Source organism: Sminthopsis crassicaudata, chromosome 3 (assembly GCF_048593235.1).
Source record: "Sminthopsis crassicaudata isolate SCR6 chromosome 3, ASM4859323v1, whole genome shotgun sequence".
NCBI classification, from domain to species: domain Eukaryota; kingdom Metazoa; phylum Chordata; class Mammalia; order Dasyuromorphia; family Dasyuridae; genus Sminthopsis; species Sminthopsis crassicaudata.
In genome coordinates, this window is record NC_133619.1 from 304144899 (window position 1) to 304159056 (window position 14158).

General features: G+C 35.5%; 1 protein-coding gene across 8 annotated transcripts in view; it reads left to right on the plus strand.

Moving 5' to 3' along the window:
* The first annotated feature begins 2131 nt into the window (after positions 1-2131).
* NXPE3 (neurexophilin and PC-esterase domain family member 3) overlaps positions 2132-14158 on the plus strand; it is a 92906-nt gene continuing 80879 nt past the window's right edge. For 3 of the 8 annotated variants that reach the window (XM_074301066.1, XM_074301070.1, XM_074301071.1), the window contains exons 1-4: positions 2149-2349; positions 6034-6168; positions 7408-7543; positions 10090-10370. In XM_074301066.1, coding sequence (XP_074157167.1) covers positions 10278-10370 — 93 coding nt within the window. In that variant the 5' untranslated portion in view covers positions 2149-2349; positions 6034-6168; positions 7408-7543; positions 10090-10277. Of the gene's footprint in view, positions 2350-6033; positions 6169-7407; positions 7544-9377; positions 9485-10089; positions 10371-14158 lie in introns of all 8 variants that reach the window. The other 5 variants (XM_074301067.1, XM_074301074.1, XM_074301075.1 and 2 more) reach the window with 5 other exon arrangements.

Genomic DNA, 14158 nt, shown 5'->3' on the forward strand with positions numbered 1-14158 from the left:
GAGTTCTTTCCTTTCACCCTACTATTTTTTCCCACTTGGAGGAAATCAACTAGGTGAACTTGGGATTGACTGCCTTTTTCATTGGTCCTGAGTAGGTGATCAAATATTCTTTTTGAGATAATTATTTCCAGGTTGGAAAGTGACTCAAGATTCAAGAAATCTAGAGGTCCATTATTGAATGACAAGGAGAACTTCCTCTTTGGAGGAAATGACCATGGTCAAGAAGAGGAATGGTCCAAGGCTGGCTGCCTTTACCAAGTAGATGTGTTGAGGTTCAAAAGGGTGGGATTGCAGACCAGTGTCTTGAAGTGTCTCAAAAGAATTTGCAGCCTTGAATCCATCTGCCACTCAAGTGGCAAAGTTTATTATAATTGTAACATCAATTGAAGCAGGATAATTCCCAAAAGGATTTAGCATTGAATCAGGAGCAAGAAGGTAGATATGTAGGAAAAAACAATGAGATCTGATTCTTCATGTCACTAATAAGCTAATTTTATGGCTTAGAGGTAGAACTGAGGAGTGATTGGGTACACACTTCAGTATTGAATTTTTTGGTTTAGAGAATTTTTTGGTGTCAAGGAGTAGTCTGGCATGCACCTCACCATTTGTCTCAGAAACCTTGTTATCACTGACCAACTGATTATCATCTGGTAGTCAGCAATGTTTGTAGGACTATACTGTAGTATTCCTAAAGCCAGAAGATTTTAGGATCATTGACAAACATTGTTAGAACAATAGCACTTCTAAGGTTTGGGGGCCTCAAAATTACTGTTATCTTTCTCCTAGAAGCTGCACTCTATCAGCTAGAAGCTGCAAATTGAACATTTCAGAGACAAAGTATAACATAAAATGTCTAATCAGCAGTGCTAAAAGCTGCTTTATGTTCTGATGAGGTTTAAATATTAGTCTCTCAACTAAAGACTAAGTTTTTTGTATTTAGTATTTCTTTTGTATACAGGAGTAAAATACTCATCCCATACCTGATTCATACTGTAGACTGAGTACCTTTCTACACTCCCATTTGGGGAAATATTGAACATGAGTGCAAACCTAAACTGTAAATAATTTGTCCCCAATGCACCAATGAAAAGTATGGAAAAGGGGAACCTAGCATACTTCTCATCAGAAAGCAAACTTTCCCTGTACTTAACCATGTCAGGACAATATCCTTGGATTCACAGTAGAAAGTCTCTTTAGAGAAAGGTGGTAAGTGAAGTTTTCAGTGTCCTGTGAGCCCAAGAGAGGTTTCTCAATTTATATTACAAATAATTTAAGGACAAAATGTTTGAATTTTGTACTGCTACTTATACTATTAATAAACATTTCTAACTGTTTATTAGTATTTATCTAGAATTTTTAAATTGCCAAGTCATCTAAGTATAGTTCCTGACCAAAATATAGCAAAAGTGAGCAAAAAGTGAAGAAAAAAAAGAAGATAGTTGCTGAAGAACACTGATTTCAAATCAAAAGATGCTGTTTTCTCCTCTGTAAAACGGTGGTCGCAACGTTGCTGTCCCAGCTCTGCGGCACGACTTGACCACACTTGTGATTGTTTGGAGAAGCAGTAGGACAGGAGTTTAAGACTCTCTACCACGCAATAAATAAATAAATCGCTAGTTCTTGTGGAAACATATAGCTAGGAGATAACATTTCTTTCTCCTCCAATCAAGTATAAGTCACTTGTCTTGAAGTATTCCAAAGGCGAGGATGGAACGATAGACAAACCCTTCCAGAGAAGGACAGAGTGACTGGCCAGTCGGAGGCTCCGTAGCAGAAAGTGAAGCTAGTGAGTTTGCACAGCTCTCCCTCACTTAAATCCGATTTACTTGTATGGCCTAGCATCACCTTCCAATTGTACTGGTCCTCACTGAGAACCGAAGAAAAACAACAAGGTTGCACAGCGGCTGCAGGAGCTAAGAGGTGAGTAGAGATGGGGAATTGCTGCTAAAGATTCCAAGAGGAGGAGGGAAGGTCGCGTTGATTTGGAGGCTGGAAGAGGCGGTGGGGGAGCAGTAGCAGCAGCAGCCGCCTCGAAGCTTTCCAAGTCTCAGACTTGTATTCATAGCTTCATTCACGACTGTCAGTCATTGTTCCAGGCTCCGCCTCTCCCGAACCCGACCAATACTGGACTGCGGACGAGTGAGGGGAGACGTATTGGGGTCACCGCAGCTGAGGTACCGGGAAGTAGAAGGAAGCTGGAATCTGGGAAGGCTCTGACTTGACCCTGGCAGCTACCCTGCTTGGTTTTGCGGCGCCTGAGCTTCTCCGCAATTATGTGAGGGGCTGCAGGAGGGATGGGTTCTGGGGAACCCCTTCCGGCAGCGGCGTCTGCAGCGGCTGCTCCAGGTGGTGAGTAGCGGGTCCCCAAGAGAGCAAACGAAGAGCTTTGCTTGCACGGCCTCCTCCCCACCCCACGTTCTCTCTTATAACCACCCCAATCCCACCTCATATGCAACCCCTCTGAGTTCTCCAGCCCTGGATTTTCCCAGCGCTGCATCCTTCCCGTTATCACGACCGATGGAGACTGGCATCAGTTTTTTTTCCTTCCCCTTTCTTCCGCTTTTTTTGATCCAGGTTCCCTAGGCTAAGGGCATAAGTAGCCCCCAGAACCCGCTTGCTGCTGCTACTGCTATTGCTGTTGTTGCTGCAGGGCCAGCTGCAGAGGAAGGCGGGTGGTTCAGAGCCTCGCCTCCTCGCGGGCACTCCAGCTGGGCATGGCGTAGGTGGTTTCCTTTGGTATTATAGTACAATCTAGAGAAAAAAGTAGCTAAAGTGCCGGCTTTATCTACTCACTTGGAGAAGAGAAAGGGGATAGGAGTAAGGAGCTGTGAAATGAAATTAGGCCTTAGGGTACCTTTTGGGAGCCAGGACCTTCTGAGATGATCTCCCCAGTTACTTTTTTTTTTTTTTAAACAGTGGGAACCCCCTCTGACTCTGTTTTCTCTAGAGGAAACACACGTGCCCTTGCCCACTTTTTTTTTTTTTTTTTTTTAAGCAAAGTTGTCTCTTGGGGGAAGTAGGGTTAGGGGATTCTGTTGATTACAGAGGCATTTGAAAAAGATTGTGTCTAAGAGTGAGTGCAAAAGTGTGTAAAGGGAATGAGCAGGAAGAGCTATGCCTTACTAGAAGATATGGGATTTAAAGTATCCTTGACATACCTTTGTCAGGTTCCATGCATACACAGCAGGTCCTGCCTCTCTTAAATTTTATTTTAGGATAAGCTTGCTGCCAATACTAGCAAGAACTCCTAGAATTCTGCTCAAGCTTAATTGACTGTATTCTAGAATGTGGAAGGCATGTTAGACTGTTTTTTATCCCTTCTCTCCCCAGTGGACTGTACTATGGGTTCTAGAACTGGAAGGAACCATCAGGATCATTTTTTTTTTAATTTTATTTTTTTTATTAAAGCTTTTTATTTACAAGATATATGCATGGGTTTCAGCATTGATCCTTGCAAAATCTTCTTTTTCAACTTTTCCCCTCCTTCCCCCCTTCTCCCCCATGACAGGTAGAACAATACATATTAAATATGTTAAAGTATATTTTAAATACAATATATGTATACATATTTATACAGTAATCTTGCTGCACAAGAAAAGTCGGATTTAGAAATAAGGTAAAAACAACCTGAGAAGGAAAACAAACATGCAAGCGGACAAAAACAGGGAGTGGAAATGCTCTGTTTTGGTCCACAGTTATTTCTTATAGTTCTTTTGCTGTGTGTAACTGGTTCTCTTCATTATTGAACAATTGGAACTGATTTGGTTCATCTCGTTGTTGAAGAGGGCCACACAGGATCATTTCTTAAACTTCTTCCTGGACTCCCTACCCTCACTCCTGACATTTATAGAAGAAGAAATTGAGACCAAGAGATTAAATAACTCAGGATTACACTTACTGTCTTAAGTAGAGGCAGAATTGGAATCCAAGTCTTGCTGCTGCCCCAGACTTCATGCTATTCCCAGATATCATTATGAAGTTGTACTGTGTATTTAATTTACTTAAGAGAGTTTAAGAGTTTACTTAAGAGTTGTTTAAGAGAGATAGAAAAAGAAAAAGAGAGAAAGACACACATACAAAGAGAGAGAGGGGAGGAAGGAAGAAAGGGAGGGAGGAAGAAAGGGAGGGAGGGAGAAAGGAAGGAAGAAAAAAGAGAAGAGAGATCTTTAAGTTAGCAGTTAGGTGTGTTTGTGACTTCTTTTAGAAGCACTTCAGATACCCTTGGAACAAGGGTTCTTATTTGTTTGTGTGTGTCATGGACCTCTCTGGCAGTCTGGTAAAACTTATGGACCCCTTCTTAAGATAATGGATTTAAATGCACAAAATATAATACAGAGTATTTCAGAGGAAGCCAGTAATAATGAAATCCAGTTATCAAATTACATACATATATATTTTTAAAGAATTCACAAAGCTCAGGTTAAGATCTTTTGCTCTAGTACAATCTCTACCTGAAACACAAATCTCTTCAGCAATAATGTTATTCAGTTTGCTTGAATACTTCAGTAACAAGTAGCTCACTATCCATTTGACAGATCATTCTATCATTAAGCCTTGTTGTTCAGTCATGTCCTACTCTTCCTAACCCCATTGGGGATTTCTTTTCAAAGACATTGTTTGCCATTTCCTATTCCAGCTCATTTTGCAGAGAAGAAACTGAGGCAAACAGGGTTAAGTGATTTGCCCAGGGTCACCTAGCTAGTGTCTTAAGTTAAAGTTGAACTACAGAAGATGAATCTTCCTGATAATAGGCCGGACACTATCTACTTCACTACGGGGTGGTTTATTGTCCCACCTACAATAAAAGACACTGAGGCAGGGGGAGTCTATAGTCCTTTCTAAATAAGTGGAACTCAGATATTTCTCACAATCTGAGATGCCTCATTCTCCCAGGGCCTTGTATTTATAAAGTCTAACCTAAGATGAGATATAAAGTCTATATTTTAAAAGTTCTGTATGTAGAAGAGATATGATGAATTACAGAATCCTATTGGTTGATAGACTCTGCTCTTGAGGGCCAAAAATGACAAATCAATAGGGAGTCATGGATTGAGTGAAGCATGGGGCATCTCCAGGGACTAAGTGGTCATAAGATGGATGGGCCTTCTCCTCAAGTAATGCAGAGGAGATAGTACAAGTTATTAGACAGTCCAAGAGCATATCCGGGGGCGGGGGGGGGGCTTTCCATATAATGTCATCACCCATGCTTGGGTTGATTATGGAATTTGAGCAAAACAGGATAGAAATATCTTTGTCAGCATTTTTGTGGTTACACAAGTAACTCCATAGTTGGTAACAAGTAATAAATGCTACATTAAAGTTTGAAACATAGAGCCCATCTATTAGAATCTATATTCCTATGTAACTTATATAAAGTATAGTAGAAGAATACATTGTTTATTCTTATATGTATTATTAGGTATTGACTTGATATGTTGCTAGATGAATATATTAAAATGATTATTAATAATCTTAACTCCTTATAAAATCATAATGAACTACTACTGATTAGGTTTTCTTATTACTTGTTACCAACTGTGGAGCTTACTTGTGTATCCACGAAAATGTTGACAAAGGTTGTTAGATTGTATAGTGTTGTCAGTTTGAGGTGAGACTACTGCCCACAATTAGAGAAAAGCTGTTGTTGTAGAGCTTCATGATAATTTGTGTTTTTGTTGTTGTTGTTTATTTTTGTTTTTTGGTTTTTTTTGGTGGTGGTGGTGGTGGTGTTGGGGAGAACAATTGTAGATCTGGGATTTAGGAAGGAGATAGGAGAATCTTCTCTGATATGAACATTTCTTTTTTCCCAGAATAAAGGACTTTGGGAATGTGGCCTGTGGATTGTTTCTTTCTCCAATTATCTAATGTAGTTTGGCTGTGCTTGAAATTTCCTGTTGATTTTAGCATGGTATTTCAAGACCTTCTTGAAAAAGCCTAAGACTGTTTCAAAAATTCCTGTCTTGTCAAAATTTGAGAGCTTCATAAAAGATGTTTGATAATGTTGATAACAAATTCTCTGAACTTTGCCATCAGGATGCCTCAGCTGCTGTCTCACCTTGGAACTTCCCTTAGAACCTAGGGCCTCTTCACCTTGGAACATCCATCCTTCCCCTGAGACCTTCTCCACTTTGAATGTTTCTCTGCCATGCTGGACATCTTCTCCCATTGGTGAGTTCTCCTTAGGGCCTCCATTTTAGAGAGTGACCTAGGGCAGCCAATTTTCATACTGTTAGTGACTTTGCTTTTGACTCTTTGGAGTATGAATACCATGAACAGATATCCCCTTATCTCTTTTTCAGCACTTATTTGTGTATTTTCTTTCCCTATTAGAATCTAAGCTCCTTGAGGATAGACTTTTTTTTTTATTTGTATTTTTATGGCCAGTGCTTCTTAGCACAGTATATAGTAAGTGCTTAATAAATGCTTGCTGCTCTGCCTCTGTGGAAGTAAGGATTGTAGCATCCTTCCTATTTGTATTTACAGTACCTAGCACATAATATACGCTTAAAATGCTTAAGGATTGATTGAAATATAAAAGCTTATATACTTGGTTAAAAAATCAATTACCTATAAAAACAACATGGGAGAAAATGGCTTTTTGTGTAAAAATATTTTGATGATTTTTGGTACCTTTTAAAATCAACATTGATGTGGCAGGCTAAAAATTTAAGGTGATTTTATATTTTAATAGTTAAATGGATCTGTAAGGTACGTGTCTTTCAATAGTATAGCTAATAATAAGTCTATGCCTTATTATCCTATGCAACTTTTTTCCAAATCATATTGTAAATTCTTTATGCAGGGCATCTTCCAAGGTGAGGACCCTTCTCTAGGTTTCTTGACATTACATAGATATCAATGCAGCATTTAGATTATCTCCTTGCTATTGTTACATGACCAGCCAACACCCTTTTCTGGGTATACATCTCTTTGATGTCTTTTGTGCTACTTCTTACAAGTAATTCATGATTGGCAATATATTGTACTCACTATATGTTTCTTTACTGACCTTTAAGTGACCCACAATTTTGATTCTTCCAAGATTATAGTTTCCTTTGATTTGCAGCCATCTAAATATCGCTGCAGTAATAATGACAGAAAATATTTTAATTTTGGGGAGAATCCTGGGATCAGTGATGGAGCTTTTCAGTTTTCCAAATGTAATCCATGTATCATGTGGTGCATAGAGAATGGTCTCAGAATCAGAAAGACATCTATTCAGGTTCTTCTATTTATATATACTGTTTAGGTGATCCTGGGCATAGTCCCTCAAGCAATATTCACAGACTATAAATTACAGAGCAGGCACCAATTTGCCTTGGAAGAAGTTTCCTTGCCAATAAAATGGGTTTTCCCCATCTTTCCTGCTTTCCAAATCTAGCCACTTTTCCTCTTTTGCATTTCCAGGTCCAGTTAATTGTCCATTTATAGTGCCTGTGCAAGGTATAATTATGGATGGATCTACTGAATGAATTGTCCAAACAAATCAAATAAGCAAATCAACAAATATTTATTAAACACCTGCTATAAGCTAGATACTATGGTAAGTGCTGGAGTGCCCTCAGGGAGCTCATAATATAATGGGAGAGATAACATTCAAACAACTATTTACAATATCTCTGTTTCTGTTTCTTTCTCTGTCTCTCTCTCTCTCTCTGTCTCTGTCTCTCTCTCTCTCATATATATATATATATACAATAAAAAAAATTGGACTTAAACTCATAGGGAAGGCATAACTATTAAAAGAGATTAGGAAAGACTTCTTGCAGAAGGTGACATTTTATCTGAGATTTGAAAAAGATGAGGAAAGCCTAGAGATAAAGATGAAGAGGAAGAGAATACTAGGCTTAGGGAAAAGTTAGTAAAAATGTCCCAGGTCTGGAGATGGAGTATTTTCTATTAGGAATATTAGAAAGTCCAGTTGTCATTGTATTAAAGAATATATGGAAGGGAATGTGATATAAAAAGACTGGAAAGATAGAAAGGAATTCGTTTATGAAAGGTTTTAAAATTCAAACAGGGAACTTTTTTTTTTTTTTTTTTTGAATGAGGGTGGGGTGGGGGTCAGATCTGCTATTTAGGAAAATTACTTTGATAATAGAGTAGTAGAAGATGAAGTAGAATAGGGAAAGACTTGAGGTAAGAGACCAGTCAGAAGCCTCTAATAATCCAGAGATGAGGTGATAAGAATTTGTACTAGAGTGATGGCAGTGTAAGAGAATAGAAAGGGGCACGTGTAACTCAGGATCCACTAGTAAAACCAATGTACAAAATAAAACAATGTACAATGTAGAGGTATAAATACACTAGTAATATATTCATTAGTGGATGCAATCAAACTTTATTAACCATTCGACATTACCAATATCTAGGATTACTAATTCATTTTCTTAAGTGTTACATACTGGTGTTCACTCTGCTTAGCCAGGGGCTGTGTGACTTCTTCAGTGGTGGTAAGTTTTCATCAATTAGCATTGTTCTCAAGTGAACTTCTGAATTTAGGTTATGCAGTGCTAAGACCTAGGAGCAGGCTGATCCTTGGGGCTTCTGGTGAGTTTTATAGTTCTGGTTAAGAGCATTTACAGATTATATCTAGGTTCTGATAAGTCAGGGATGAAGAACCTTTTTTCTGCCAAGGGCCATTTGAAAATTCCCAGACCATACAAAATTATCAACTCATAGAACTCAAGCAGTGGGAGGATATGACAAAAACATGGAAAAAAGAGATGAGGGGACTCTACAGTGTCAGACATAACAAGAATTGTGCCTTCTTTTTGTCTTTGAAATAATAATTTTTTTTTGTCTTATTGTGATAGCCAACATTATTAGAATATCTTTACCCTTGATTTTATTAAGAAGTTTTTTTTTCTACTAAGCTTTTGATTTTAGATAGAACCTGTCTATTATATTGAAATAAAAGCTATTTATTCTTATCCCTCTTAGTGTTTTAAATATAAATCGAGGATGAGCTTTGGCCATGACTTTTCCTGCATCTGCTGATGTAATCATTATTTTTACTGTTTATTAGTGTGGTTAATTATTACTTTTATAATAATCGGCTTACTAAATAAAGTTATTTCTGTTGTGTCTTTCAGGAAATCTTATATAGTTATCATATGGGAGACAATTTTTTTTGGAGAAGAGATTTAAGACTAAATTTTGCTTTGCCTAATCATGGCCTTTTTATTGTCAACAATAAAAAAAATCAGAGAAATTTATATGTGCATCAAATTTTAGTCAATGATGTGATTAGAATTATTTTTTTAAATCCAGTAAAGATGATGTTTATTAGAGAATTTTTTTTTGCTTAAGCCTATATTTTCTCTTATTATACTTTAATAAAAGACTCCTCAATGGGTTATTTTATCATTTTATAGAGGGGAGGGAAAGAAGAAACATTTATTAAATGTCTATTATGAGCCATGATCTGTGCTAACTTCTTTGGAAATATTATCTCATTTGATCCTTATGAAAACCCTTTGAGGTAAGTGATTATTCCTTATTATTATTATTCCTATTTTGTAATTGAGGAAACTGAGACAAAAGTTATACAACTAGTAAGTGTTTGAAGCCTTATTTACACTCAAGTCTTCTTGACCCCAGGCCCAGCACTCATTATTCATTGTGCTAACTAGCTGCCTGCACAGAAACTGTAAAATTACTAAGGCTTCATGGCTATTTTGTTGAGACCTGAGATATATGGATCCATATTCAGACTGTCCCTTAACATCTCCTTACTTCAGCTTTTATGACTCATCACTCTAAAGTGAATTTGATTGCTTGTTCATAATATAAATCTTTAACATAGATATTTATTTGACTTTTCATTTTGCCTGTGCACTGTTATTTCTCTGTAAAATGTCCCTTCATGATTTGTTAGCTTTGTAATCATAGGAAAGTCATAACTTCTCTGCACCTCCATTTCTTTTGAATACCTAGAATTGGTGCCTCCATTTCCTATTTATCTGTGCTATCTTCCTCATAGAGTTGTAAAGATTAGATGAGATAATATATGGGAAAGCAATAAGCATGTATAAGATATTATTATCTCAAATTTAATCTTCTACTTCTTTCTTATTTCTCCCTTAGGAGCCCTTTGAATGAGATTTGATATTTAAATTTACTATATTTCTCCTTTAATAAAGAGAACTCTAAAATGTGCTAACAGAGAAACAATGATACTTGGAAGTTTGTAATTCTGAGAAACTATGACATTGACCTGTGTGGAGCAAAGGCAGCATGGTGTCCTCCATGACTGATGGAGACACACGTAGACAATGTGGACGAATTTCTGCAAACCATGGTTTTTCTGCTGTCTTCTGGCAGCACTGACCATTGTGCTACTAGTCCTCAATGTAAATCAATTAGAGGTGAGTTTCCTTCCATTCCAATAGAACAGAGACCCAAGGATTCTTGGGATATAGATTATGTGTCTTAGCAGATAAGGAATTGGGAGGATGAAAGAATCATTAGAGAACTCATTCTGTTGTATTTTTTTGCGTTAAGTTTTTTTTTCTTTTTAATCATATTATCAGAAATATTTTTATGCATTTTTTTCACTTAATATTGTGTTAGTTGTTCTGTGTGATATGATTCCCCTGGTCTTGTGGATATTCAGAATCTAAGATCAACAAAACTGATTTGCATAGTGATGTGTACAGAGATTAGAGGGACATATAGAAAACTGAGCAACACTGAAAATAGTACAAATCATTACCATATTGACATTCTGTAAAAAGTGAAAGAGTAATTGAGGATAACAGAAACTCTAAGAGTAACAAACTGACTTTCGCCACTAGGTGGAGTTAGAGCATTTTTTTTCCTGTTAATTGAAATTCTCTTCCTCCTCAGCAATTTCCACTCATTTTTATAGAGATCCTAAAAAAAACAACAAAAAAAAAACCCCCAAAAAACAAAACAAAACAAAAAAAACACCAAAATTCTACAGCAAAATGAAACAAAGATATATAACTTTATTTTAGAGTTTTAACAAAATTACCAAACAGAACAATAATTACTTAGAGAAACTTTCTTCCTGAAACCAATCATTCCTTATTTACTCTCCTTTCAATCAGGTCAAAGGTAGACAAAGAGTACTCCTCTTAATTGAATTAAACAAAGATATTTCTATAGTCTTTATCTGGTCAACTCAAAGTCTTAATTAAGAAATTATAATTCTTACCAGAAATTGGTTGTTTTCTATTCAAGAACAACTGATTATATCTCTGATTTAAGTGAAATGGATATCTTTAGACTAAAACTCTTGCAGTTCGCCTTGGACATGAGCTGTGGGGCCTCACTTAATATCTGTTTACCTCAGTTTTTTCAACTGTAATAAAAATAATACTAGTTAATATTTTAAGGGAGGTTTGTTAAAAGGATGAAATGAGATAATATTTCTAAGTTGCTTAGCAAGTGCCTGTCTTGTAATAGATACTATGTAAATTCTAGCCTTTATTGTTAACAATCATAATTTTAAATATCTTATAATATATGGGCATAAGGCTATATGTTTCTACACTTTCAAACTAGATGGTGCAGTGGAACTTAGAGTTCCAGTCCTTTGTTATCTTGGACAAGTCTCTGCAAGCTTTAATTTCCTCACTGTAAAATGGGGATAATAATGGTACCTATCTTACAGGGTTGAATTTTTAACTCAAATGAGTAAAATACTTTGTAAGCCTTAAAATGCTATATAAGTGCTTATTTTTATTATTGTTAATGATAATGATTATTACTATTATGGTCTATAAACCTCCCTTATCATATTAATATATTAATTATTATATGTAAATATACCATATATTATATGTAAATATAACATAATTAATATCATCTTATTATTATGGTGATATCCTGTGTCTCTGTTCATTGTCTCTCATAATCAGCACTTGACACTTAGAATAGCAATGTCAAATATGCAGTGAGGCCTTAACCAAATTAAGATGTAATTACTATCTGATTTCAATATGATGATGTATTAATTTAAAATATATAAATAAAAGTGAATATATATATATATATATATATAAAGAACATAAATATATAAATACATTTTTATATAAATGTACATCTAATTCCTTATTTAATTACTTTTTTTTCAATTTGTTCTAAGAGAAACAAGAGGTACTCCATTGAATTAAAAACAGTTCTGGTTTTTTGGTCACTTCAAATTCTTGTTTTATGTATGTGTTTATAGATTATAAACATATGTATAAAATGTTACACACACATATCAACTAAACCTTCCTTATTTTCTCTTGTGTTTTGAGTGGTAGATTTAATTTGTTTCCATAGGTGTAGTGTCTAGCTCTTTTATGTTTATTCTTTACATCTTTCCCTAATGCAACTCCTTATGCTTTCATTATAACTGTTCATACCTTTTTCTCTGCTTATTTTATTCCATAATATTCTTTCATAACTTAAAGTTATTTGGTTTGTTCATTGTTTTAGGTGATTTTTAAAGTTTATTTTGAGGAGTTAGGATCCTTTTGCTTCTTTGGTAACATTTTTCTGTCTCTTCTTGAGGGCATGTTAAGGAGGTTGTTCCTTTTTTTGTAGGGAATATTTTAATGAAATAAGGCAAAATAGAAAAAAAGCAAGCAGAAAAAAACAGCAAACACTAATGGGCAACTATAATATAAGAGAAATTTGAAGAGACTTTGCTTTGTTACCTGGAGTCAGCAACATTTCTTCATTTGAATTTCATTCTATTTAAATCTTTTCACACTATATAAACTGTATTGATTGTGATCATTCTGTCTTAATTGAATATGTGCCTTATCGTCTTCCTCCTCTTCCAGTCTATTCCATTATTGTAGGGATCTTCAACATTTACATTGATACTATTTATTTAAAACATTCTACTTTCTCTTTTTCTTCATTTCACTCACTTTTCCATTCCATACGTTAGGCATGATCAAAGCCTCGATGTCACGTGTTCTACTTCCCTGATTGAAAACTGACATCTCTTTATGACCATAATATAATAGCATTTTTTCTTACATTTCACCCATTCTACCTCTATTATTTACCCTTTATGATGATTTTTCAGTTTTCTTTATTTTCTCAGGCTTTTATCACTGCTCAATTCCATCTTTCAATAAAAAGAACAGAAGCCCAAAGAATTCAGTGATTTTTAGGAAGGAGGTTTTTTGTTATCTCTTGCTTTGCCATCTTTTTGGAAGTTTCCCCATCTTCATTTTATAGATACATTTAGTCAGGTAAAGAAGTTCCTTACCTTTTTTGAAATGCATGTAGTGAAGCCATTAGAATGATGTCTGTGTAAGTGCTTTAATATTTAATTAGAAATACTTAGTCATTCAAAGAAACAGTAGCAATTGGTATTGTATTGAATAGTACTAGTCTTTGCAGTCAAGAGGCCTTGGTTCAGATTCTATCTTTGATACTGAATAGCTTTGAGTATAAGTTAGTCACAACCTTCTGAACCATAATTTTCTTACTGCTTTGTTTTCAGGTTCTTCATGACCCTATTTGGGATTTTCTTGGCAAAGATACTGGAGTGGTTTGCTATTTCTTTCTCCAGTTCATTTTACAGATGAGAAAACTGAGGCAAACAGAGCTAAAAAGTGTCTGACCCCAGGCCTGGCACTTTATCCACTAGGGTCCCTAGTTGCCCTTTTCTTACTTCCAAAAGGGAGATAATAATACACTTACTACTTTCTTCACAGGATTATTGAGGAAAGCATTTTGTAAGCCAGAGAGAACTTTCCAAATGTGAGTTATAACTTTATTTTATATAAATATCATTTAGTGGAGAAGTCAATAAGTAGAGTCCTCAATAGATTATAAATCAGAAAATCAGAATTTAGGGTTAGAATGGAATAAAAGAGAGCCAAATAGATATTTTGAGAAAGAGGTTTTCAACTATTTACAACTATAGGCTACCATAGCTCTTAATTTCAATAAATTTTGGCTAATGTTTGGGTTGGCTTTAAAAAATGTGCACCAGCCTTCTATATTCTAAATTTGTTTGTGGCTATAAAATTCAGACCTCTTTCCTCTACCTGTCTGATATCTCTTACTGTCTTCACCTATGGCATACTCAATGTGTTGTTCTTTAAATTTAAATTAAAATAAGGCAGGAGTTCCCAAATTTTGGCCATAATTTCTTCTTTTTTAGAGAATTTTGTTTTTT